At 40.6% G+C, this 26,894-nt stretch overlaps 2 protein-coding genes across 8 annotated transcripts in view; one reads left to right on the plus strand and one right to left on the minus strand.

Annotated features, from left to right (window-relative positions):
- The window catches only part of SMURF2 (SMAD specific E3 ubiquitin protein ligase 2), a 60,040-nt gene extending 50,872 nt beyond the window's left edge, over nt 1-9,168 (plus strand). For all 3 annotated transcript variants that reach the window (XM_069032941.1, XM_069032942.1, XM_069032943.1), the window contains 7 exons: nt 939-1,053; nt 1,475-1,653; nt 2,092-2,229; nt 2,456-2,576; nt 3,950-4,151; nt 5,163-5,238; nt 5,509-9,168. In XM_069032941.1, coding sequence (XP_068889042.1) covers nt 939-1,053; nt 1,475-1,653; nt 2,092-2,229; nt 2,456-2,576; nt 3,950-4,151; nt 5,163-5,238; nt 5,509-5,608 — 931 coding nt within the window. In that variant the 3' untranslated portion in view covers nt 5,609-9,168. The remainder of the gene's footprint in view (nt 1-938; nt 1,054-1,474; nt 1,654-2,091; nt 2,230-2,455; nt 2,577-3,949; nt 4,152-5,162; nt 5,239-5,508) is intronic.
- A 1,609-nt stretch (nt 9,169-10,777) lies between these two features.
- On the minus strand, nt 10,778-26,227 carry CEP95 (centrosomal protein 95). Of its 5 annotated transcripts, none has more exons than XM_069032937.1 (21): nt 26,151-26,227; nt 24,753-24,881; nt 23,679-23,786; nt 22,712-22,822; nt 21,626-21,734; nt 21,085-21,194; nt 19,548-19,747; nt 19,067-19,136; nt 18,363-18,409; nt 17,103-17,224; nt 16,657-16,786; nt 16,363-16,477; nt 15,817-15,980; nt 15,446-15,538; nt 14,926-15,076; nt 13,684-13,841; nt 13,168-13,242; nt 12,537-12,689; nt 11,393-11,539; nt 11,232-11,303; nt 10,778-11,159 (listed from the first exon to the last, which is right to left on the minus strand). In XM_069032937.1, exons 1-21 carry the CDS (start codon nt 26,203-26,205, stop codon nt 10,983-10,985), a joined length of 2,496 nt encoding a protein of 831 aa, XP_068889038.1. In that variant the 5' UTR covers nt 26,206-26,227; the 3' UTR covers nt 10,778-10,982. The 5 variants fall into 5 exon arrangements, with proteins under 5 accessions (XP_068889038.1, XP_068889037.1, XP_068889039.1 ...); XM_069032936.1 differs by having other exon boundaries at nt 16,657-16,789; XM_069032938.1 differs by lacking the exon at nt 22,712-22,822 and having other exon boundaries at nt 16,657-16,789.
- Nucleotides 26,228-26,894: the final 667 nt, after the last annotated feature.

Genomic DNA, 26,894 nt, shown 5'->3' on the forward strand with positions numbered 1-26,894 from the left:
CAGTGGTTCCTCTGTCTCTTCCCTGCACCCAACCCTGCCAACCAACCCTGTGCTTTGAATCCTGAACCAGCCCAGTGTCAGCCCTGCTTTCTTTACACTATTCTTATTTATATTTATTTCTGTAACAGATTAAATGTCAGAAGAATATATGGCTTTAGGTAGTATTTTAAAACAGAAACTGCATCAAAAAAAGAGCTGATGTATTGGAAATAAAATGCAAGTTACAGATCATGTCAAACATTGTCATATGTGAGAGGTTTTGGTATCTGTTGAAATTAACATCTTTTTCTTTGGTTAGTGAAGTGTGGGTTTCTGAGAACAAATACCACTAAATACTTGGCTTTATGGCACAATTTTAACCAAAAAATATGCTTTACTGCAAATTGTCACTGCTGTTTGAAGCAAAATGTTTAAAACTAGCAGTTGGTGGGCAACTTCAGTCTGTCAATAGTCTGAGGTTATTTTTCTCTTATAAAGAAATGACATGCCCAGTTCTCAGACCATTATTTGCTGATTTGTGAACACATCATTAAAACTTGAACTAAATATATCCATTACCTAAAGATGGTTATGTTAAAAGCTTTGATTCCAATATCTCTATACTCAAGTGAATAATATCTTGTCTTTGTGTGGATGTAGGAGAATGTAGGAGGAGGATGTAGGATGTAGGAGAATCAGAGTCAGAAACTTTCTTGGAAATAAGTAACTTGAAGAAAAATCTTGGAAAGCTGGGAAGTCCATCAGCTGTCAGGCACTGTGTGGTTACTGAGCCAGTAAAAATGATTCTGATTTCAGTCACATCTCAGCATGTTCAGAGAGAACCTCCTTCTCATTTGTGCTTAATAGTAAGATTAAAAAAATCAGACTATTTTGAAAAGATTCTCAGTGTAGGAATGCATTTGTCTGTAGAGTACCATTAAATTATTTTATTTTCTCAGGGAGTGGCTGTACCTGTTGTCCCATGAAATGTTGAATCCATACTATGGGCTCTTCCAGTATTCCCGAGATGATATCTATACCCTGCAAATCAACCCTGACTCTGCTGTCAACCCGGTAGGGCTGGTACCATGTGCTGTAACTCAGTGTTTTCTGACCAGAAATCAAACACATCTGGAGAGGGTTCAACACTTAGGAGCCAAATTCTTAAAATTGGTAGTGCTGGACACTGAATTTGTACAATTAGATGATAGTTTCTTTTTTGTACTGATCAAAGAAGCTTCTCAAATGTGTTCTTTATTTTCTGTCAGATGTAAATTTATGTTTCCTTTGGGAGAAATTAGGTTTATTTTGATTGTTACTTGTAAGATTCCTGGACTGGAGGTGATGCTCAGTGTGCCATGTATGAAAGCAAAACAAAACCTCTGCATAGGGTTTGGGCTTGGGGTTTTCTTTTCTGTGTGTTAAAATTTTGTCTCATCCTCAGCAGTGAGGGTCTTACTTAGCTGAATGGCTTTGTCTCTGCTCTCTGTTCCAGGAACACTTGTCCTATTTCCACTTTGTGGGCCGGATCATGGGGATGGCTGTGTTCCATGGGCACTACATTGACGGGGGCTTCACGTTGCCTTTCTATAAGCAGTTGCTTGGGAAGCCAATTACTTTGGATGACATGGAATTGGTTGACCCTGATCTCCATAACAGCTTAGTCTGGATACTGTATGTACTCTGTAGGGTGCCTCAGGATGTTAGCATGCTGTCTCTGTTATGTGATAATGGTCCTAAATCCTGGAAACAAGGTGTATTTTGATCTCCTGCTCAGGCAGATTTAAGAAATATCTTTCTTGCACAGTTCAGCTTCTTTAAGGTTAAAAATGCTCAAGCTACTCAAATTTTGGGGTGGAGGTCTGGTGGAATTAATATTAATGTATTAATTTTACCTATTATTAACAGTAACATGTTATTAAAATATAACACTGGAACTTTGATAAAGGTTTTAAAATGTAACATAGTAAAACTGTATGTTCACCTTCTGCTTCCAGGCAGATTTGAAATGCCATTGAAAAATGAGGTTGTACTTCTGTCAGATAGATTATGGCTGTAATATATTTGCAGAATATGTTTTCCCTCAGTCATTTGCTGCTTTCTTTGCACCAGTGAGAACGATATCACTGGGGTCCTGGACCACACGTTCTGTGTGGAACACAACGCCTATGGGGAGATCATTCAGCATGAGCTGAAACCCAATGGCAAAAGCATCCCCGTGACAGAGGAGAACAAAAAGGAGTATGTCAGGTACATCAATAGCTTTTTCCAGGTTTTTTTTTCTATTTCCTAAGGTGGGGAGGAGCCGTTACTTGTTGAAGTAGTTGTCAGTGTCATGCTGTTGGGTTTTGCTGTGGGGTTGTGCAGTGGTGGTGGTGTAATCCTGTCAGTGGGGCCTTGTTTTGGGGCTGGATAAATTGCAGGTTTATTGTATTTGAATACATCCTCCACAAATCCAATTTGCACTTGCTCACAGACTTTATGTGAACTGGCGGTTTTTACGAGGAATTGAAGCTCAGTTCCTGGCGCTCCAGAAGGGATTTAATGAAGTAATCCCACAACATCTGCTGAAGACATTTGATGAGAAGGAGTTAGAGGTCAGTGCACCAGTGTTGTGTTGTGTCGTCAAGTGTAACAAGGCTCTTGGAGCTGCAGGAACGCAGAGCTGTGTCCTGGCGCTCCCAGTGTGCTCTGACCTGGGATAGGGGCAGGATAAGGGGCTGAGCATGTTGGGGGACATCAAGGCTGTGTGTGCCTCCCACGAGAGATGTGGGAGTGTTCTGGAGGTGACAGCTCACAGCAGCTGCACAAGTGGCCAGAGCTCCTCTCCGGTAGCTGAAACCCCTCTGAGCCTTCTCAGGACCTCCATCGACCTCGGGCTGTGTCAGCTGTCACTGCTCCAGCAGAGTCCTGGTGCAGAGTTCTCACGGGGCAGTTTCCTCATATGAAATTCAGTGCTGCCAGGAGACCAGTCTTGTCACTCCCTCCCACCACTCCCTCCCAGTCCTTGGTGCACTGCCCTGACTGGTGTCAGGCACCTGGGTTTTGGCAGAGCTCAGTTTTGCCAGACCCCATTGGCCCTGTAAATCCAGCAGAAGGAAAGGTGCTGTCACAGACAAGTGTGCTACAGAATGTCAGGACCAGCATCCAAACAATGTCCTCTGAAGGCAAACGCCTAGATCCCAAGCTTGCTTTAAGCTGAAATGTAATTGCAGTCTGTGGAGCTGAGGGGTTTGCCATGTAAAATGGCCACAGGTAAATTATTCCCATGTGCTTCTGATCCCTGGGCTGGAACGTCAGTGATTGCTCATCCTTTATCCTGAATGTTCTCACTCCCAGCAGTGAGCCAGCCATGCTGCTAACCCAAAATCACTTTGCAGCTGTAGAATAAGAAAGAGGAAGGTCCAGTGTTCTTAGTCATGAAAATGTCTTCAGAATTATGATCACATCCACACTGAGCTTAACCCATCCATTGTGGATCTCCCCTTCAGGAGCACTGACAGCTCAGGGTCAGGAAAGGCTGCTCTGTCTTTTGTGTGATGTCACAGGAACAGGATTCCTTTGGGGGATCCAGAGTTGGACCACTCAAACTGCACCCTGGGCTATGCTCCTGAAAGAAATACTGAAGTCAAATGTGAATTATTCCTGCACTGTCATACAGGGGTGGAATTTGTGCTTCTCTTTAACTGACAGGTCAAGGCCCTTTTGTCTAAGCTTGAAATGGCTGTTTGGCGTTTTTTTAATTTGAAATGAGTCCACTTGAAAAATGGTTTGTGTACAGATGTAAAATTAAAAAAACAAGAAAGATATATTTCTGCATTGCTTTAGATGAGGGAAAAGTTATAATTTGCCTTTGGTATAAAATCTGTCAATTTTTCACAATCATTGCTTCATAATTTGTCTGGCTCCAAACCTATTTTTATAGTGATCAGTGATGAAATACTATAATAAATCTATTTTAAATTTACAGCTCATCATTTGTGGACTGGGAAAAATTGATGTTAACGACTGGAAGGCAAATACCAGGTTAAAACACTGTACCCCAGACAGCAACATCGTGAAATGGTTCTGGAAAGCTGTGGAGCTCTTTGACGAGGAGAGGAGGGCACGGCTGCTCCAGTTCGTGACTGGCTCCTCCCGGGTGCCTCTGCAGGGCTTCAAGGCACTGCAAGGTAACACTGCAGGTGCTTGTGCTTGGGAGCATGGGGATCAGCTGGAAATGAGGCTGGGGGCTGCAATATGATTTCTAAAGAGTGATTTTAATGGTCTTATATTATGAGTAGTTCTTTTTTGTGTGTTTGGTAACTTCTTATTCAGGTGCAAATGGCTCTTCTATTTCAGTTCTGCACTCCTTCTCTGGCAGGAGGTTCTGACCAGCTCAGATCTTAGAGGGGTTCTCCTTGGGTGTATTCCAGAAGCCAGGGTTTTAATTCCTAACTTTTACAAACCCTCATCAGTTGCACAGCTCTGGGGGTTCTTTTAGACTGAAATGCACTAACACAGCTCAAGCTCAGACTCTTATTTAACAGCAGAGTCCCTGTGAGAAACACTGACCTTGTGAATTGTATTTTTAATGTCTGCTCAGACCAGGATTCCAGTTTTGCTCAGGTTTGGACATTTGTAACCACTTCTGTCCTTTGTGGCATCTTCAGTGCACACCAAGTCTAAAGGATTGCTGTGCTGCAGTCTTTTTTCTTTAGCAGAGACATTAAGGGGATTTCTAGAAGTCAGATTAATTTAATAAAATTATAAGGAATTGACATTGTGATTCTATGGAATTTCAGTGGAATTGGCCACTATTCAAGACCTGTTATAAAACAGGGACAGGTATAGCTGTGTGAGTTTTGTTGTGTAGGAGAGGTGAGAGAAGTTAAATTAAAAACTGTTAGAATTATGCAGTACACTGTGTGAAAAAGGTGATCTATTCTTCTTTATCAGTGCTTTGTTCCTTACCTTTCCATAACTGGAAAGGTTATATATATTTAACTGCAGGGCTGTCTGTGTGGGCAAGGAGGAGTCTGTCCCACAGCCACTGGACTTTGGAGTTTTTTCCTGCCTGTTTATGATACCACCTTTCTTTGTGCGGAGCTTGTAGTTGTATTTTAGTCGCTCTCTTGTTGTTGCAGTGCAAAGACATTTCATGTTGTTCCACACAGTAGTAGAGATCTCCTCTGGATTTTCAGGTGCTGCAGGCCCACGACTCTTCACAATACACCAGATTGATGCCAGCACTAATAATTTGCCGAAAGCTCATACCTGGTAAGACTTTTTCAGTTCTCTGTTGTGATCTGTAGCTTAAGACCAATCTGCTGTCAGAGTATTTAGAGCAGTCTTACTTCTTTTCTCTTTTATGATGTAATCAAAGCTGTCCCTTACTGAGCAGCAGAGGTCTGAAAACTGGAGATGGCTTTTGTTTAGCTGGAGCTGCGTGGCCTCGTTAAGCCTTGCTGGCACCATTTGCAGCTCAGTGAGGTGTGACAGACCTGGCAGTGATGGTTGGAGAGCTGACACCTCTCTGCTTCCCCCCAGCTTCAACAGGATCGACATTCCCGCGTACGAGAGCTACGAGAAGCTCTACGAGAAGCTGCTCACAGCCATCGAGGAGACCTGTGGCTTTGCTGTGGAATGACCCTTCCAGTCTCTTCTAGACTCTATTTATACTCCTGTCAGCCAGAAAGCCCTTCCTTCCCTCAGCCAAGACTCAAGAAATGCTTGAAATACAGGAAACTTTCCCTTTTCTACACTAGGACACTGGGAGGGAAAGGACAACTTTGGGATTTTTGTTTTTAATTTTTTAAAATTTTTTATTTCAAGAAAATAGGTTCTGTGGTTCCTGCCATAGGATCATTCAGCTGCTATTAAAAACTAATATCTTGAACATACAGAATGCTGACTTTTCCTACATTTCAACAGTTAAGCAGTATTCTATACTTAAAGACTACTACTATTTTTTAAAGAGGTAATCTATTATATTTACCTACCTGATTTCTATTCTCAGATACCAACACACAACTTCAGCAGTCGGTACAAGTCACGTTTCAGCCTGTTTTAAATGTATGATACTGAACAGCATCTATACCTGCTATTTTTGGAAAAAAAATATTTTGGATTATTCTAACTTTGCATAAAATTGGCTGAAAGAATCATGAATCTTTTAAATGAAAGCCACTTACATGTTAACTGCATTTTCTTATAGTAAACAATTATATTCTGCAATGTAAATTCCAGGTAAATGTTGCCACAGGGCTTTTTTTATATTTTTCAAGCAGGAATTCCAAATATGACGTTTTGGGGTCCCATTTATATCACTTGTCAGATTCCTCCAGCAGAATTTCTAGTGAGTGACACAGACTGTATTTGGTACAGTCCTTGTGTTTACATGTGGAATAACCTTTTCTTAATGAACAGTAGATGTTTTGATTTTTTTTAAAAAACAGCATTTTTCTAACAAGTCTGTCAAGAGTATTTTTTGTTGCTTTTGACCTTAAATTGAAACACTGCATTTTTCAGCTGTTGAAACACTGATGGGCTTTGCCAGCAGAAGCCTTTCAGCAGTTTGTTCCAGAACCCATCCTGTCCAGTCAACCAAAGTTTGTTTGAACACAGCCAAATCATATTCTATATTTGTTGATGCTAAAGATTTATCAGGTAAAACATGTTGCAATCTTTGTCCAGCTGCTCATGACACGTGGGTTTAAGTTCCAACTAAGGAAACATGGTGTATTGACTGAAATATGTGTAATGTGCTTTGGAAATGAGGTTGTAAGAGCACATAATTTATTGATTGTAGGGATGGAAGTAAGTATATATATGATTTATAACATGGGTTGATCTCTTCAAAGGGGAATAAAATGCACTACCAGTAGAGGGAACTGAACTTTGACATTAGTTTGGAAATTCTCAGTTAAGATCTGTCTGATTGCTCGTGGTGTGTGGATAAATCAGGCTGCTTAAGAGATGGTGTCATTCTCCTCTCAGCCATGACAATATTTGGAATAAGTAGCAGTTTTTTTCCAATCAGTGTTGTGTTTTTGTAACTTAGGTTACAATTAATCATCAAATCTGCACTATTTTTTCACTGCCAATGAGAGAAAAGTCAAAGGTATTGAAAATGCTAGAGGGATGGGATGTAACCAGCTGTTCCATGTTGCAGTGTAAGTCACAGTGAACCAGCTCATTTTCTGTCTATTCTATGGAGATTGAACTAAACTTTGCTCTGCCAAGTCTGACTGCCACCGTGAGTAACTACTGGATGTTGTGCGTAAGAATTGTGGGCAAGGGACTACTTTTATAGAATTGGGGTAAGAATCTGCTGAGCCAAATCCACATGTTGGTTTGATTTTTTTTCTTTTTGTACAGCTGTTGCTGGCAGGTTTTGTTCCAAGGGACTTGCTTCCCTTTCTCGGCTGGCTGCAGGATGAGGCTACTTAGGGATGTAAACAGAAAGCCAAGAGACTTGCTGTGACAGCCAGGTTTGAAATACATCAGAACCTTTTTTTTCATTTCAAGGGACCCTTGCACTCCTGTTGAAGGGCTGGTACTTTTGCATTCATGCTGGGCTCCCCAGTTTCAGGGCTTTCAGGTAACTCTGTTGCCAGAGAAGCTGCCACTGTGCCTGTGCAGGTCTGGGGGAGCACAGCAGGTTCTTGCCCACTGTTGTTTGCCACTCCAAGTGCTGCCCATGGTTGGGACCACAGCTCTAGACCCACTCAAAGCCTTTGCTCAGCCCATGCAAGGTCTGAGTGGTGTGAGTTACTACTGCCAGGGATTTTACAGCTTCTTGTGACTGTTCACAGGAGAGACCTCAGTGTCATAAAGTGGTTTGTTTTTTTTTTTTTACCCCCTGCTCTTCCTCAGGCTGTGGCCACAGCCTCCCTAGTCACGAAACATGGCAAATATAATATCTGGGTGGTGGATTTATTGAATGCATAGTTTATGCAGTCACCTTGCTGTCATAAAAGCATCTTTAGGGACGGAGGAGATGAGCTCTGCAGAATAGAGACCCAAGATCAGCTGATAATTACATTCATTTTCACAGCAGCCTTAGCAGTACATCTGTTTTTCTACCAAACATTTTGGTATGGCATTGAGAATTTTTTTAACTGCCACAGGTATTGTAAATTTAATATATTATAGGCAAAACTAGACAAATCTGCATTGAGCTTTCCATAGCTGACAGATGAGGATGAATATACCAAGTATTTTGAGTGCCTTTCTACCTTCATAAAGACTGAGAGCTTTAATTAAAGCACCTCATCACCCAGTCAGATGTTTATCTGAAAATGGTAAAGGGTTGATGCCTTTCCAAAATTTTGTTTCAAGAACGTCAGCTACTTTCCCCTCAAAAAGGTGCTAAGCCTAATATTGCATTTTAACCTTGGACTTTCACCCCATGATTAATGTGAATATTTATTTCAATGTGTCCCTCTTACTGGGTTTTACTTTATCCAGTCTTTAGTTGTTTTAGAGAGATGTCACATCATGGTTTTATGCTGTTGCTTTTCATTATGAATGTTTAATTATGAACAGTGACTTTTGTAGATTTCAAATATACAGTTCACAGTTGAGTTTCAGAGGATTTAATTTCTCGGTGTAAAGAGTTTTGTAATGGTGCTTTGTACAGTATGTATTCTAATTTTTTTTTTTGCACATAGTTTCAGTTTCCCTAAACTGATTTATTTGTACCAAATTTTTGTGTTGTACTGAAGTCCAGAGCACACAAGCTGTTTTGAAATTCCTGTTCTACAACACTACATCTGTACTGAACTCCTGGTGCGTTTAAATGGCTGCATTGATGGAAGTTCAAGCTTTGCTCCTCTGTCACAGCACCATCCTCCAGCTCAATGTAGCATCTTTTTAAACAGCACCACACAGTTAACAGGTGCTATTTGTTGTACTTTACACTATGTAGTAGGTTCCTGGCTCTACCACAGCCTCAGAGCTTTGTCTGTAGTTGTAATTAGTTTATACAAGTGTAATTACTCCTCCACAAACTGACAGTTCTTAGTTTATCATTTCCAGTGTATTTATTACAGAGTGTTTAAGCGTTGGTATCATTGTATTTTCACCCAGCTGTTACATGAGCTTTAACAAAAAACAAATCTGTATAAAATGGTTTTTAAGTACTTAATGTATGTATCCATGCAAAAGTTGAGCAATAAATTGTATGCTGTTTGCACTGTCACAGCATCAATGGTTTTAAAAGTTCTAAGTTTTTCTTAATTAAAACTTTAAAATGTAACAATGTCATTTTTAAGTAACTCAACTTTGTTTCAGCAGAAAATACTTAAAACTCGATGACCTCCTACGTGCTGTTACCTACAGCAAGGAGTGTGCTGAATGTTCTAGTCAAACACAGCAGGTCTTACTTCTGGCTCTCAGGTACTGGCATGTCTTGGCAAGGACTTTATTCCAGCATTGGTGAACAGATGTCTCCTCTCAAAACTCAGCAAAGCTACACCATCATCCTTGAGGGAAATAAAGGTAAATTTGGTAAAGACTTGCTAAATTTCATCAATTTACTGATAAATATTGTCCCTTAAAGGTTTCAAGTTAGCCAGGCTTACACCAACTCCCTGAAAAGGTTTGTAGAAGTCAGGGTCTGTGTTTCTGGTTCTGTGGAGAGGTTTTGGTGTGCGTTTTTTGGGTCTTTTTTTGCAGTGAGGTATCTCATGCTGTAACAGTTGGCCGGTTTGTTTAATTGGTAAAAGCAGCTCCTTCAGATGTTGGGGGTGGCTTTTGTTCCTGTTTGGCTCTTTTTACAGTGCATGACTGTGAATTCTCTGTGTGTTGTCAGTTCCGTCAGAGACACCCCCCTTCACAGCAACCTTTAAATATTTTATGTACAATGCAATTAAATCCAGTATTCCTGTATCACTTCTCACACAGCAATTTTAAGCAAGAACTCTTCTACTCAGGCAGAGGACACGCTATCAGTACTGGACTTCATTAGTATCAGCTTGGTTTTATGTAATTGTTCTTAGTTTAAGTACTCATCCCTCTGTGTTGGTACCTCCTGGGGCCCACCATGTTTGGCTGGTAAAACCTGGATTTCCTGCTGAGCACTGTACTGTTTATAGCACTGGAAGATGCTACAGTAGGTATAGTGCCTGCTGTCAGCTCCTGCTCTGCCTGGAATCAGACCTTACAATCTGAAGTAAGGTAAAAGCTGACTGGTGAAATATTTAATTGTTCTTTAATTCTGATGCTGTCAGTGTGAAGATGGAGTAATCAGGCTGCACTTGTGAGTGTGGCCCTGAAGAAGATTAGGAATGCTGTCCACAGCTCCTTCCCAGAGGGTTCACCTCTTGCAGAAGCTCATCATGTACTGCTTTAGAAGAACCTTCATTGTGTTCTAATTTCAAACTACTTTTCCCAATGCATTTGTAGCATAGAAATAGTATTTTATATGCCTTTATTTTTTATCAAGCCAGCAACACCAACACTGCAAACACAACTGAACTGAAGGAGGAGTGGAATAAGTAGTCTTCCCTTGCTTAATGTTTCAAATTCCCAGTTATTTATGTCAGGTTTATTACAGGCATTCTCTAACTTGGCCTTTCACAGGAAACCTGAGCCTCTAATGTTCTTTTAAAGATCTTCTTGTGCTTTGTGAGCTTTCCAATCCGTGATTTCTGGCTAATGGTGTTAGATGGGCTTAGCATCAACAGCCCCAGCACAGATGCAGAGGAGCCTCAGCATCCAACTCTTCCACCAAGATAACTTCACTAAAGCCCTCTGACTTCATCCCAACTTCCTTTGAGTAGAGCCCAACATTATCCCAGCGTTGCTAGGAAGGTAAAAAGTAGTTCAGAAACTTTATTGGTAATCATAAAAGTGCTGTGGAAATCCCAGATCCCAGCAGGTACACCCCTGACAGGTCAAAATGACAGAACAGATACCTTAGGCTGTTTTTCTCTCTCACACCATCTTCCCATTATAGCAGCTCTCAAAGACTCTGATCATCTTAGCCAGGGAGGACTGCAGTGACATTTACCCAAGTCTTAGAAGAAATGGCTTTGGCTGTACTGGAAAGAAGCCATCTGAAGTCTGGTTCTCAGTCTGTCTGCTTCTAGTTCTTGAAAAAAGGTGTCATCATCATTGTGTATGATTGCTGCTTGCAGTTGCTGTATTTCCTTTTCCATCTTTGATCTCAGTTCTTTTCTTGTTTTCTGTAGCATCTAAAGAAAATACTGACATTACATGCTGTGGCTAAAAAGAAAAGGCAGTTGGACAAAATTAAGAATACTTACTTGTGCTTGTGCTTTCTCTCTGGTTTGGATTTCTTGGAATTCTTGAGATATAGCTTCTGCTAGCATGGAAAACTAAGCATAACACGTGTGTGAGTTGAACTAATTAAAGAAAGACCTCTAAATGGAAAAATATGATCTGTCTGATCCAGATGAAGCTTTACCTGATCTTTGTAGTAGTTCTCCAGAGACTCCAGCTCATTCTGGTGCTCTCTCCATTGCTCATCACGCTTCTCTTGAGCATATACTCTCAGGTCCTTCAGTCTTTGCTTCTGAATTTCTAAGCCTTCTTCAAATAAGTTTTTAAATATCTGCCAGCAATTAAAAAAAACAAACCTGAAACTTTCCCAGGAACTTTTAAGTATACATTTACATTTTTCAGCTGCTTTATCTCCTGATGGAATGGTGTTTACATGAGGATAGGCCATAGCCCATGAAAAAGTACAATTATGTACCTAGAAATAGTGGTGCAGACACAGCTGAGCTGGATTTGTACTACTCATTTAGCTGAAATTTTGATAGATAAAATAATTTTTCAAGTCAGTTTAGTCAGATGACCCAACTGTGCAAGCCAGGACCTTTGAACATGCACTGTGATTTACAACCCACCCTGTACTCTGACTTCAGGACCTTCATCCAGGTTTCCAGCAGCAGGAAATCCAGCCTGGACTCAGGCTTTCCATTCCTTCACCAGAAGACTTACCAGCTGTAGTTCACAGCTTGAGGCAAACAGTTCTCAAATCACTAACAGTGGATTATGCAGTAAACTTCTAATCTTTTACTTCGAAAGGTGACAATTGTTTATCTGCTCTTGTGGGGTCTAGTAACTCTCCTTGCTTTCCCTCACCCTGATGTTCAGCCCTAATTAGATCGTATCTGTCACAAAGTCCACTTTGTTTAACAAACACAACTGAATAACAAAGCTGCCTGTTTGATCAGTTCCCTTAACTGAAGATTTAGATTGTTTTCTTTGGATGGTGACTATAGGAACAACTTCTTAATCCTAATGTTTCTGAAAACTCATTTCCCCAATTTCTCATGTTACCAGCCCTGTTTTTCCACACTGATACTTCATCCTTTCTACTCCTAGCCCCATAAATCATCCTTTCTTTCACAGTGGTTTGCCCTGCACTGTATCCATATTTCCAGAGAAGGAACCATTTCATCTGTGGCCTTGACTGATCAACCACTTCCTCCTCACTCTGAGCTCTGGTCACTACACTTGCAGCATTGAACTACCAGACCTCAGCACTGGGGTCCAGACAGGAAAGAACTGCACACTTGCAGAGCGAGACCCCTTGTCTTCACCTTCGCCTCCCGTGTCCTCTCCCGCATCATCTTGGCGCGGAGCTGGACCCTGTAGTCCTCGTAGTATTTCCTGGCCCGGGCCACCTGCTGCCGCCTCTCTGTCACCTTGTTCTGAGCCCATTTCTGGCGGTAGATGCGCAGCTTGATTTCTTGCTAAAGGGAGAGCAGGAGCTGTCAGACCACCAAACTGCCAACAGATACTCCTACAAGCAAAGCTTTGTTAATCATTGCTAATTAGGGTCCTTTACTGAGGACCTTTCTCCACACTCCAGTTTTACACTGCAGCTATGGTTTAAAGCTTTAGTCACCACGGACGTAGCAAAGTAGTGTCACTATAGAATTAAGGAGTCAGCACTGTTGTGGGAGCTGCAACACAACCTCAGGTTTCTCCTCCTTGCACGTTTTTAGAACCTGTTTTACCTTTCAAAGCAACAATGCAGTATAATAATAATATTCCATTCCCATGACCCCACTACAAACAGATTATGTGGCATTTTGAGACAACAGCTACTCGAAAAGCATAAAGTTGTCATAAGACAAAAAGCCACTTTCATGATCTGGGAATATGCATTCTAGATAGCTCAATGTGAAATCTTTGCATTATGGAACAAACAGTCTTCAAAGAACATACCAGTCTCTTGCTGTGATCTTGATCTCTCTTAATAATTGCAGCAAGCAGCTCATGTTTCTTCAAGGCTTGTTCAACCTGGAGGTTTAAAGAAAATGTTAATTACTTGCATTATTCTGTAGGACAAGCTGTCCTATGCAGCAGGTTTAAATATTGCTCCTCTGCTATGTTTTGGGTTTTGTGTTGAGAGTTGCCTTGTATAAGTTAATCAACTTTTGCATCTCATAACTCACTTTTAAACTAAATGACTGTTCAGAACTAGCAGTGGAAACTACAAAATGCTTTTAAAAAAGCAATAGCAACCCTAGGCAGTACTCAAAAAAAACAGTATGAAAGAAGGACCATAGTATTCAAGTGGCTGATGAAAAGTTGAACCTATGTATGTAAATCTGTACATCCCTATTTAGCCAAGCTCCCAGAACATCCTTCCACACTGTGCTGTGGGTGTGCAGGTGCCCTGTCTGTGCTGTTGATGTGGTGTCAGGGTTCTCTGCTGCCACTCAGCAGAGATTCACTCACTTCATTCTGGAGTTTTGGTCTAGGTCTGCCAGAAAGCGCCTTAAGGTGCAGAGTGTGTGCCAGCTGCCGCTGCCACATTTTATTCAGAGTATGGGGTGAAATGTGCAGGTGGGGAAAGTCCTCCAGGAGCTGCAACAGGAGGTCGTCTCTTACTGTCACTGTAAGATAAAGACAGAGGTAAGCAATAAATTCCTGGAGAATACATTTCGTTGTAAATTCATGCAGACAGTGTCAGCCCAAGTCCAGAAATATTTTACTTTGAACACTGTATAAAATTACTGTGCTGCTGTTACCATGTCAAGCTAAGCCCAGAAGGATATAACATCATCCTACCAGCACAGCAGCAGAGAAAGCAATCCCAGTCTTCTATTGTTTTCTCTGAAGAATTGATTTTACAGCTCAGGTGTCATTTCACTACCACATCCAACTAAGACAGGTATCACCTTTCTTTTTGTGGTTCTGACCATCACTAATCAGTATTTTCTCTCTCTGGTTGCAGCAACTTAAAATAAAGCCAGCACAGCAGTGGCAATGACAGATCCAGGTCAAGTAAACAGGTGCAAAATAAACTTTCCCATTACATCTCTGATCTTTCTGGCAGGAAGAGATGATAGGGAGATGAAGCAAAAGGGTATTTACGAAGTATATGGCCTTCAAAAACTGAAAAAAAAAAAATAAGGCAGTGTAGCTGAGCAACATCCAGGTATGTAGGGGATTATCTGGTGATCTTATCTGTAGGCATGCACAGTGCTGGTTACCAAAACTGGGCCTAGGATTTGCAGCTTGGCTTTCTTGAAGCATCACTTGCTCAGCAGAAGCAGTGGCAGCATTAACACCACAGTGGCAGAGTCCTGACAAATCCTGCTCTGTTACCGGTACATGGCTCACCTCAAGCCACAGGCCCAATTTTAAATCTGATACATGCTCAGAAAAATAACAAAAGGAGAGCTCAGACTGTACTGGAATAAGCACAGGAGTAACAGCAATGGAAACAAACCCTGAAAATAATCCAAGGGATTTTAAGGAAGTAGCAAATGGGTCACAATTTGATTGTGCACCGATGGTTTACATTTACTTAAAGCATTACCTTCCCTAACAAAAATCCAGACATATAGAGGTCAGAAGAAGGGAAAATGCTACAGCTGACTGGTATATGTTGGACTGGTGCCTTTATTCTTGGAGTTCAACACACGCTTTCAAAAGATGCCAGTTTTCCACCAAGTATAGTTTTGCAGTTCTTACTTGGAGCTGCTTGCTTTGGCTTCATGATCCCTCGTTTTGGAATCCACTGGCTGTATTTGGGATACTGAGGTGTGGTTTTTCTAGAATAAACTTTCACCGGCTGAGACATTTTTGGAGGTTCTTGAAAGATATTTTCTTTATATTCTTGTTCCTTAGGAGCAGATGTAAAACAGATGGAGAACAGGTATGAGAAGGGAGACTGATAGAACACAGTTTGGCTATCAGAACTTAAATGTCTTTCAGACTTTAGCATGAGAACTTGGACATATTGCATAAGCCCAGAGTTTACAAAATGCAGGTCAGGGTTCAAATAAAGGTTAAATCTCATTATTGCATAACCTCAGCTCTTCTGCAGCACTTAACATTAGTAAGTTACTACTTCAGTTGTACAGTGTTGTAACTATGACACTGGCAGTCAAGGAGGTTTTGTACCCAAAAGTGTCTGGACAGACCATCTAGACAAATTTAAAAAGAAAAAAAATCAAAACACAACCAGCAATCCCCACAGTGTATCACCTACCACTTCCTTGGCAGCTTCTCTGAGCTTGGAAAGTATACACCTCTCCCTCGCTTCATAAATTCTTAGCTCATTTTCATAAGCTTTAGTGACCAGCTAGAAAACAAAAATAAAAGGACTTGTCAGAGGAAATAATCAGTCCATACAGCCACCTTGTTAACTTGTTTGCTGCATGGGTCAAAGTAGCTTCTTCCACTTTAAGTTCTTTTTTTGCAAAATTTGGGGTTTAAGTCTTTTCCTCATCAGGCTACAGATGAAACAGAATATGATTACTAAAGGAGAGCAGATGGCCCCATTAAGTAAAAGTGTTCTGTTTTCATGGTTTTAGTATAACTATTAGTAAGAATTACCACAAGGTCTAATCTAAAAATTACCTTTGTTTTTCTTGTTCTTTCATCCCTTTCTTTCTGCAGCTGGCTGTGTATTGTCTTTATTTGGCCTGTTTCACTACCATGAAGTTCATGTTCCTGATGCTGTGATGTGGGTGAGGCTGGAGAGAGGGATCGTGGCCTGCCTGAGTACTTTGGGTGTGATGTATCTGTAGGGAAAGGTCATTCATTGAGTATCTAATTTGGGACAAAAAAAAACAATGACGTGTATTGTGACTAGGCCCTCATTTCAGAACCACAGTCCTGTGAGCTTGTATTCTGTCCTTCCCCCCACTTTCTATACATTTTTTACTGCAGCTGTGTTTCCCTTGTATTTTTTTGCAAAGTTTTACCACCTTTTTTTAAGTGTTAAACAGAAACTTGGTTGCAACTCTGTTACTGTAGCTCAGGTTTGGATCAAAGACAACACAGAAGTGAACTAGCAATATAAAACTTAGTAACTAACTGTAAATCAGTGTAGCAGCTTTACATGAAAAGGTTTCTTTCATATTCTTTTCCATCCCAATACTTAACTGACACAAGGATTGTTACCTCTCTTGGCTGCCCTTCGGCCATAGTCCATGACACTGTCACTGTGCTGTGACAGGCTGTCCTCATCTGTCAGCTCCTCTTCTCTCATGTGCTCACCCAAAGCTCTCTTCAACATCTATGGGATAGATTTTTTTGTGGGGGTCATGTTCAACAGACAATTCTAAAGTTTGAATGAAGTAAAGCCACGTGTTAGTTGCAGATTTCCTATTCATCCATATTACACTGATATTCTTCTTCTCTCCACTGTCATTACTAAAGCTGGATTGCTCAGCTCAACAAGAGATTTTTACTTACTAAATCTAGTTCATTTAGTCTGTGAGACAGATTTTCTGATGCTTCATGAAACTCTTGCTCAGGCACCTTCTCCTTTGTTGTTCTGTGGTAAAGGGAATCTTCAAGCAAATCTGCGGTGGAATTTTTGTATCTGCTAAAGCAGAAAACAGACAGATATCCTTTCTATTCCAAAAACTTGAAGATGAGCATTATCTCCCACAATTCCAGTTCACTTTTTGCCTAAGCATGTTTTTATAGGATTAAGTAAAGTAGAATGTGTAACGCCTATAACCATATTTAACAAAATGAATAAATGTCAGGAGAAACAGGAAATCTTTCTGTTAGAATTAGTATTTCACTACCACACAGCCAAGGAAGGAGAGATCTTATTTAAAAAGGGAAGTGGGGCTGGCTGGCCATGGAAATGAAAGTACCAGTGTGGTTCAGTACCAAAAATCTGAACTTGCCTTGGTGTTCTAGGCTGGTACCGAGATTCAGGTCTTGGAGTCTGTGTTACTTGTTCAGCACATAGTGAAAGCTTTTTCTCAAAAGAGGAGGCAGATATAGAAGATTCATATACCAGAGGCACCTAGGAAAATGATTAAATGAAGATTTTATAGATCATGTGAGTAGATGTTGTAACAGAACCATCTCAAACCCTGTGAGTATAGATACATAAAAACAGGCTCCTGACTGCAGGTAGTGTGCTTTAGAGAATTAATGTTTAAAGAAATGGACTAGCAAAGTATGGAAGATCAGTTCACAGCTAAACCATTGAACCAGAACAGGGTCTAAGTTAAAGTAATGAGTATCTCCACATTCCACCTCTTCAGCTTGCGACTGATGCCAGGTAGTAGAAGTAAGTTGAACTTCCCTTAGTACAGACTGAGCTGCAGCTCATAGTGAGCCAAAAGAGAACACTCATGTCCTTGTGCCATTTAGCTGCTCTGGTTTAGTACTGCCTGGTAACTTCTCTGTTCAAACTGGAGTAACTTGGGCTTGGCACGGACGTACTGGGAAATGCACCAATGGAAAATGAGTTTCAAACAGAGACAATGTGGAAGTAAAAGCTGTTTAAACTATTGGAATAAGCAAAGTCTGTGAGAACCTCCTGTGGTTGCAGAAGGCAAAAATAGCCTTTCCAGAGAAAGAAACTTCCTTTACAGACACATTTCTATGGGGACAGAATGGTATCTACTGATCAGTTTGTCGGTTTTGCATTATTCAGTTTTTGAAAAGCAAAGGACAATGCAAGAAAATAAAATGAAAGAATATAAGCATTCAGGGATCTTTAAAAAGGAGCAAATGTAAGTTTTATTGGCCAAAACCCCCAAAATTCTTACTAATTTAGGATGCTGATACACTTCAGAGAAAAAATGTGACTATACTCCTGTGCTTTGTACATTTTTGATTAAAAAGCAAGATAACCAGTAACTGGTTGGTTGTGATAAATAGAATTCTGTGGGTGCTGGCTCTGTACATTTTGGAGCAAACAACTCCAGGAAGAACTAAGAACTGACATGACTCAGGAAGAACTAAGAACTGACATGACTCACAGGCTGCACATAATCACAGTCTAACAACACTACATCACTGATTGTATATTGAGGAAAGCAAGTCCAAAGCAGGTTTGAAATAAGCCCAGAAGTGCCACAAGACAACAGACAAATTAAGCAGAAATCAAAAAATATTGATTGAAATTCCAAAAATTTAGATGAAACATGTACCTTTGTCACACTGTCCTCAGCATCATCTGATCCCACCATTTCTCCCACTGCAGAAGCAGATGACAGGTAAGTGTGAGTTAATGGCACTGTGCCTACTAATGTGGGCTACAAGTAAAAAAAGATATGAGCCATGGCCTGTGGATCCAAATTACTCAGAGAATAGAATGACCAAGCAACTTTGGTTACCCAGTTGTGACATTCATTTTGGTAATTTCTCCAGTCTTCAGTGTTCAGTGTCATGGGAATGCTGTGGAAACTAAAAAAGGTAAGGAGTGTTTCCAAGGCAACAAAGAAAATGAATACTGAAAAAAATAGCTTCTAAACCTTTCTACAACAGCAGTTAATGTTTTTTTCTTCGAATTGAAACTGGCTTGGTTGGCCCATGTTTTTCTGCTCAGAATAAGCTCAGCCATGGGACTTACCTGCTGGAAGAGACTTCTGTAGTATAGGTCCATCTTAAGGGGATTAACTAAGAAAGGAGTTGAACTGGGGACATGGATTACTCTTTTCCAGTACAGGGAACAGATTAAAAGTAACCTATTTTTGTTTCTCTGTAAAGCAGAGATAGAAATATGAACTTGTGGCTGAATGTAAAAAAATGCACTAGCAGATTCAAAACAATGTTTCTTGTGGTGCCAAGTAAAAATAAATGCAACGTTATAACACTTAAGAGTTACCCTATAGGATGCAAAATTTTCTCTCACCAGGAATCTTTCTTGATAGATGAAGACCATCAGAAACATCTTCAAAGTTTTTGGTAAGTGACTTTTCAATCTGAAATAAAAAGCAAGATGTGTTCTATAAATTCACAGGAGAGTGCTGACAGGAAGGTCATCATTAGGTTTGTCTGCAAATGGAAATCAATGCTGATTTTATAGATAAAAATCACTATAATTATTTTGTTGACTATACTGTAAACTGTGCAGTTGCATTGACTGTGGAGATGTGTATGTATATATGTATAAAATAAACACACCCCTCAAACTAAATTTCTCTCAGGACACTTAGTGAAGAACGAATACACAATCCAAAATTCTTGGAACTGAGATAAACTCTGACATATTCAGAAGTGTTCTTCAGGGACCAGCTACTCCCATTCTGCAAGTAAACTAGGAGGTTTTAAAATGAAAGCAGTATTGGTTACTAAAAGAAAATTAAATAATCAAAGGGTAGGTTTTTCCTTACAGTAGTAATGTTCACTGCTTGACTGCAAGCCAAAGCTGCTGCCTGTCTGTCTGAGCTGTGGCAATCTCTCCATCCTGGATCCGAGGGCTGGAAGGGGGGCAGCAGAGGAATTGCTTGCTGAATAGGCTCCCCCAGTTTTGTAGCACTGACACTCAAACTCCCTTTGTGAAGTTCACCAGCATGAACAGACTCCATCCATCCTGAAGAGGCAAATACAAAGAACTTGAAGTGTTACCCGGGAAAGCAGAACATGTTTGGTGCATTGTCTCTACATAATAAAGGGAAGTGTCTCAATATCTAATGTGAGCTGCCACCTTTGTTAGATTGCACAGGACAGTGCTGTAACATTTTTATGCCTTAAGAACATGATTTGAGGATCTTCCACAAGGACTTTTTAGTGTTTTGAACCACAAAAAAAAAGAATACAAACCACAATTAAAAACAGCCTAGCTGAAGCCAAATCCTAGCTAAGCAGAAGTACCCCAGATAATGAAAGTTTGCCTATTCTATTTTATATACTAAAATATCGTATTTCTGAAAAGAATTTATTTTAAAACACTAAAGTGTTTCCATTCATGACTAAAGCTCTCCTACACACTACCCTAGTTCCCTACACCCCTAAGTCAAAATCAGGTGGATGAGCTGTCAGAAGAACCAATACCATCTTCCTTTTCCTTTACAATCCCCCTTTCACTTTCTGACAACAGTCTGGGCAATGCTGCAAGAGCCTCAGAGCTTTCAGGTTCTTCTACCCCCATGTCCTTTTCTGCTAGACACAGTATAGGCATCTGAAATTCTAGAAGTGGATGTTTAAAAAGATTAAATTAAGAGCTATAAAACATCTTGCCATGAACTGTTGAGATGGACAGTTTTAATGTCTGCTCATTGCTTGGTGTAGCAATCCATACTATGCTCAAAATCTGTCTGTTAAATTCTTATTTGTAATTCCAATCAATGAAACGTTCATAATTCATAATATTTCTTTATGCCTCTACTTGAGGAGATAAATCATCAAATAAGAACAGGAAGAATTGGAATATTCTTATAGAAAAAGAGGAAATAAAAATGAACTCCATTTAAGTCATCTGCACATTATTTTTTTCAGAGCCACCCATGAAGTTTTGAAGGGACACACACTCCTAAAACATCTTCTTTAAGAATGAACTTACTAGTCTTTTTACAGTCTTAAATAATACATCTTACACTGCAACAAATGAAATAAAGTCTTCAGAATTCTCCTATTCTATTGAGAAAAAAAAAAAAAGCCTTTGTAGGAGAACTGAGTTAAAACTCAAGCAACAAACCTTTATCCAAATAAGGTAGCTCATGAGTCATAAAAAATAATGCCTGGAATATTTACTTCCAGAAATTTTAACTTCAGCAAGATGTATTTGCTTATTGTGGGTTGTTTGGGGTTTTTTTCTAATAAGGATTTAAAACAGTATTTGTCTGAAAGAAGTAACTTTTAAAAAGGAAACAAAAAGCCTGGAAGTCTTTCTACAGAAGAGTGTTAACATTTTTTTTCACCCAAACTCACCTTCCCCTCTCTCGGAAAATGAATGAGCAGTATCTCCAAGTTTAATTAATTCACTGGTAGATTCTGAGCCATCTGTATCACAAGTTAGAACAAAATATTCTGACTGGGACCTAAGGGGAACATAAAGCCATCAAGTATTTCCTCTCTCAGCCTCTGCCCGTTCAGCCCACGAGATGGAGCTGCCGAGGAGCGTGCAGGATATGGTCCTGCTGCTACAGAGCAAACCAGAGTAGGAGTCACAACCACAAACTGAACTCAGCTTAACGAATCAATCTTTAAAATACAATGTTTAAAACTGATCAAAGTTTTCAAGTTGTTTCATTCCACATAAAAAGTAAACTTAACGGAAACAGAATCGCAGCTCTTCAAGGGCAAAAGAAGTCCCAGATGTAATTTTAGCCCAACCAAAGGAGTCACCTCACATTCCTTTTGGCATATGTAATCAGTAGGTGTCTATACTATAAAAAACCTACTAATTTCTCTACAGATACACAAAGACAGTCAATCACTATGTCAAATAAATATTCAGAATTGTTCTTACCCTTCAACTGATGAGAGTAGTGTATGTTGTGTAAGTTGACCAGCAGTGCTTTCCAGCTGTTCTTGAGATGCAATTTGAATTTCATCACTGGACAGCACATTTATATCAGCTGTTAATAACCAAGAGGTAATTATTTTCAAGAAAACTACTTCTACCTATAAACTAACAGGTATTAATTCCAATATAATCAAAACAATTTATGTGTAATATCAACATTATAGTGTTTTATCTAAAATGATGACATGTAACGTTCTCCAATGGAGGGGGACGTAGGGGAGGTGGGGCAACTTTTATGGTAAGCTTTGAAAAATTATACCACTACCATATATCCCCTAGTTCCAGTTATTAATAAACCTTTCTTCTTCCTCAAAAGAACTAAACTCTGGACTTACAGCTAGAAAATTTGAGCCACTAACCCCCACGGGGTAACAAGACTAGCAGTCTGAGGGAAGGGAAAAGCAGTACAGGCACTGAACATTACTACTGTCCTCTTTCTTCTGTCCACTCTGGAATAGGTCAGGAGGAAACTGTCTCAGGCACCAAGAGCTCTCCCCTTTATTCACAGCGTGCAACAGCCAGTGGTGACAGCTCTTATTAGCTCTGAGATAGGAAGACCAGTACTGTCTCCAGTAAGATGCCTCTGCAGGGCTGAGCACCTTCTCTTCCCATTTTCCTCAAAATAACCCCTGCTATGGATCTACTCCCAAGACCCACTTTCCAGGAAAGGATGTCACACCCCTTATGTCCTAGTAAGTAAAAAGGACATTTGTTCATTGTTCCAATGAAAGCCAACATTTCCCTCCTTGAATCCTAATCCTAAATCATTCGACTTACAGGTTGAAAAGCAACTAACAAAGGATGAAGTGTCTAGAGTAGGTTTCTGCCACAAGAATGAAGCAGAGGGGAAATAATCTATTTTATTATTGTTTATGAAATAAGGAATGCAAATATTCAGCTTCACCACTGAAATTTCCTCCCCCAGGGTCAGTTTTGTCTTTCACTTCTCTCCATTGTCAAGGTTATAAGTAACAAAAAACTCCAAATAAATCTTTGCTACATTGAAAACATTTTGGGTTTACATCTCACCTCCAGTCTGAGAAGATGCTTCACTGACTTCTCTAAGATACTCTAACAAACCATCAAATATTTCGAGGAGGTTTTTGATAGATTCCCTGTCTCCTTTCACAATGTTCTCACCTTAAGAGACAATAATGCCACATATTAATAATTAGTACTTCACAGAAGAAGAATTCTCAAAAGCAAGTTTTCTGTAGGAGAGTGCTTGGAAATTCTTGTAAAGGTGTCACCTCAGAAGACACCTGGTCACTTATTTATGACTATGTAGGTAAGCTTAAGGTATATTTTAAGTGTCTTATTTAAATTTGCATCTTTTCAGTTCTAATAAGTGAAAGTTTATTGATGCAATAACTGCTTTCACACACACAATATTCAGGGATATTTTCAGGGACAGTTGTTATTTAATACTTTTCTTACACATAAAACTATAGCACGAACCAGTCTATGGAGTGGCAGCAAGATTGCAAACACCAGCCACTGTGTACAGGCACCAAGTCAGAGATACTTCTTATCAAGCAGTTTTCATTCTTTGCAGGTTATGCTATGTGAGACCATACACAGGAACACTCAGGGAAAGCCATTATCTGCGTACAGATAACAGATATCACAACACGCTTCAACTCTTTACTCACCAACTTTTAAAAATGTAGTAACAACTTTAGAACTCCAGAGTCATGTCTTAAAACCCAGTGTCCAAGCCTGAGCCAGACACAGATTTAAGGTAACACTTCAGCAGCCAAATGAAACATGGCTGGATGTTAACTTTAACATTTCTTATTTATTCTCTCTTTGCTGTTTCAATTTATAACCTGATGTCCAAGGCAAGGGGGTCAGTGTTCTGATGACATCCACTACCATAAAAAGACCTTCCATTGCAAGTATGAAAGCAAGCTGTGTAACATCAGGTTCTTAGAGTGTTCTAGTTAAACCACACAGATATTCAGCAGGTGTTTGTCTCATTAAACCAAGTACTTACCAGTGATGTGAGACAAGCTGACCTGCAAATAATCCAATGCCAGGGAATCTATTACTGCTTGTACATTATGTGCATCATCCTCTTGGCTTCTGGGAGCAGCTATGAAATCTATGCAAAATAAATAATATATGTTAGGCTATTTAAATGGATAGCTTGTTGCAGGTGCCTTAATTAAACTACTTTAATTTCTGCTTACAAGTTAGTATTTTTTCAGTACCTTGTGTCCTTGGTGAAAAGCCCAACTATCATATGGTCCTATGAAATCTTTTATAAGTACTGAGCACAAACTTAGAACACCCCCTGGAAGTTGTGAGGGTTTTATCAGGATTAAATTCAATAATAGAGACTACTAAAGCATTTCTCCTCCTTCACTGCCACCACACACACCTGGTTCAGGTCATCAAACTGGAATTGCAGTTTCTGTTAGCTTCTTCTTTTCCTATCACACACTAATTGGACTGCAGTGTATTCTACTTAATTGGGAACAACATTATTTTTAGTTCTGGGCTTACATTTAACAGGACTTCTACCTTCAATAGGTGCCAGTTACCTCAGTGCTATTAAAATCTTCTGCAATTAGTAGTCTGACACTTCCTACACATAACAGTTTATAAATAAAACAAATACATAATTGTATAGCCTTTGCTCAGTTGTTGTCACTGAAGTCCAGTGGAGTTAGGTTAAAGCAGAGTTAAATCACAGCTCAGCTCTTAGCAGACTGTAAATATTAAGCATTTTATGAGAGCAGACTTCAGTGTTAACACTGGTGTAAGATAAAACGAGCCAGTTCACACTCTTCAGAAGTATTATGCCCAGACAGCTTTCAAGGCCTAATTTACAGCAGTTATGCTGTGGCTATCCTCATAGGTGCCATTCATAGCAGTTCAAAATTAAAATAAAATTGGCCAATATTACTTAAATCTTCTTAAAGAATGATAATTTTATATTTTTGTCTTGGACACAAATACTTTAAATCCCTAAATCCATAGGAAGTTTTACAAGTTTCAATTTTATTTAGCTACAACATGCACAGAGACAAAAATAAAAAGCAGATTTAGCAATTATCATTCCTACCTGGTACTCTTTCTCCTAAGATTGATTCATAAAGATGAACAAACATGTCAGCACCACATTCTGAGAGATGCTTTATGTGCTGGTTTATGTGACAGGTCCTTAAAATATCATTGGCAACATCAACCCAATCTATTTAGAAACAAACCATTAATGTCACAACTGAAAGACATAAAGACACTTTTACTTACAGTGAAAGATGGGACCCCTGTGTCTTTGACTCCACCAGAGGTGGTCAAACCCAGGAGGCTGTCCCATCCATCCAAAATATTAAACATATTTTCAAGTGCAATCATAGCAAAACTGGAGTAAGGAGGTGAAAGGCACTGAAGTACCACAGGCTGGGCAGGTTGATTTTTTTTTTTTTTCCCATGTAATGAGAAACAAATTTGAATCTGGTCTCATAGCCAGGAATTCCAAACCTTCAACACCTTAACAAACCAAGCTTTGATACACCATTTATCAATGATCAGAAATGACAGGTACTATTCTTACAATAGGTTTTCTAATAGTCTTAGGCAATGACATCACTTCTAATGTAAATATTCCTCATGAAAGGTAAATTCTACATTAATTATTTATTTAAGGATTAGAATACCGAAGTGGTCCTACCAAGTGCTCTGTTGAGCACAATGATACGTGCATCAATATCCTGACTTTCCCCAAACTTTGAGTCCTGAGTTCAAAGTGCTTTGAAAGACATGTATCCTCTACAGTCTTCCCTGTCACTCAATTCAAGTATCAACTTGGAAGAACTAAAGTCTCCACCTCTGTTAGTCTGTGATTTTTAAGTCCAGATTTTCCCCCAAGATGTTCCTTTTGGAAATCAAAATAGTATTTTAGCAAGTATTAAGTACTTCAATTTACTGGAGAGAGCATAAGTCATGTTTGGGAGGAAAAACTATAGAATTACTACAATAGCAACTAATTTGTACAGTTTTCAGTCTTCTGTTCACAGGGAGTGTTACTTTTCCATCCCTCAACTCCTCAATCAGTTCCAGACATCACTTTAAGTTTCAGATGCATGAAAGGTTAAAGTAGCTAGCATCTCCTACATTTCAGGCTGATGTCTTGGAAGACTTGAATTACTGTTCATCTGCAGTTTTATTAAACTAAAAGCGTCGCCAGGAACAGAACAAAGACAAAAGAGGGGAAGGGGGAGGTTAACGCAAAGATCTTAAAAAGCCACAACACAAGAAAACGACAGCTTTAAAGAGCTGAATAAAATGGTGCCAGCGATGCGAGCAGCAGGGGAGTGATGAGGGAAAAGGAAGCTCTCCAGCTTGCCTTCCCCGGCTCCGCAGGCACCAGACTAGCTGCTGTTCCGGGAGCGGGACCCGCCCCACCCCAAGGCCGGACCCCAGCGAGCCCCGGCCAGAGCCCTGCGGGGCCCGGCCCTACCTGTACCCTCAGCGCTACCCATGGCGGCACCAACGGCTCGGGCCCCCTCCCCCATTTAAACCGCGGCCTGCGCACTCATTGGGCAGGCGCCGCAGGAAGAGGCGGGGCAACGCACGCCAGGGAGTCCGGTGTTTTCGGTCATCGCCGGTGGTACCGGGGGGGGGGAGGAGGAGCCGATCGCCTTTGTACTGGGATTGGGAACAGGACTGGGTTTGAAGTGGGAGCAGGAACGGGGAGGAAAGAAAGAACCCGTGCCCCAAAGCCAAGCTGCAGCGCGGGTCACGTGCTATCCCCCGCCACTCCCCGGTCACGTGGTGGGCGCCCCCGCCGTTCCCCGCCCGGGCCCCCGCGGTTCCGCCCGGCCGCCATCGCCCCCGCCCGCAGGCAGCATGGGCCGGCCCCAGGGCGCTCGGCTGGCGGCGTAAAATGGCGGTGGGGGAGGTGGGGTTTGCCCTGGAGGTTCCGCCTTCGTCACCTGAATGGGAGGCGGCTGTTAGCGTTTTCTCGGTAAAGGTGGGGAAAGGGGCGGCCTGGGGCGGAGTGGGGGAAAGTTCTAGCACCCGACCTTGCAAGCTGGCCCGGGACGTTTGCCGGCCGGTATGTCCATTAACCGGGGGTTGGTGTTAATTGCCACGATACAGGTTTGGCAGGGTAACTCGAAGGCATTTCTGCATGAAAGGAGTGCTAAAACCTTTATTAAAAATGAGATTTGGAAGTGAAGCTTACTGTATTAGCTGCTAGCAT

This window comes from Aphelocoma coerulescens, chromosome 18, assembly GCF_041296385.1.
Source record: "Aphelocoma coerulescens isolate FSJ_1873_10779 chromosome 18, UR_Acoe_1.0, whole genome shotgun sequence".
NCBI lineage: Eukaryota > Metazoa > Chordata > Aves > Passeriformes > Corvidae > Aphelocoma > Aphelocoma coerulescens.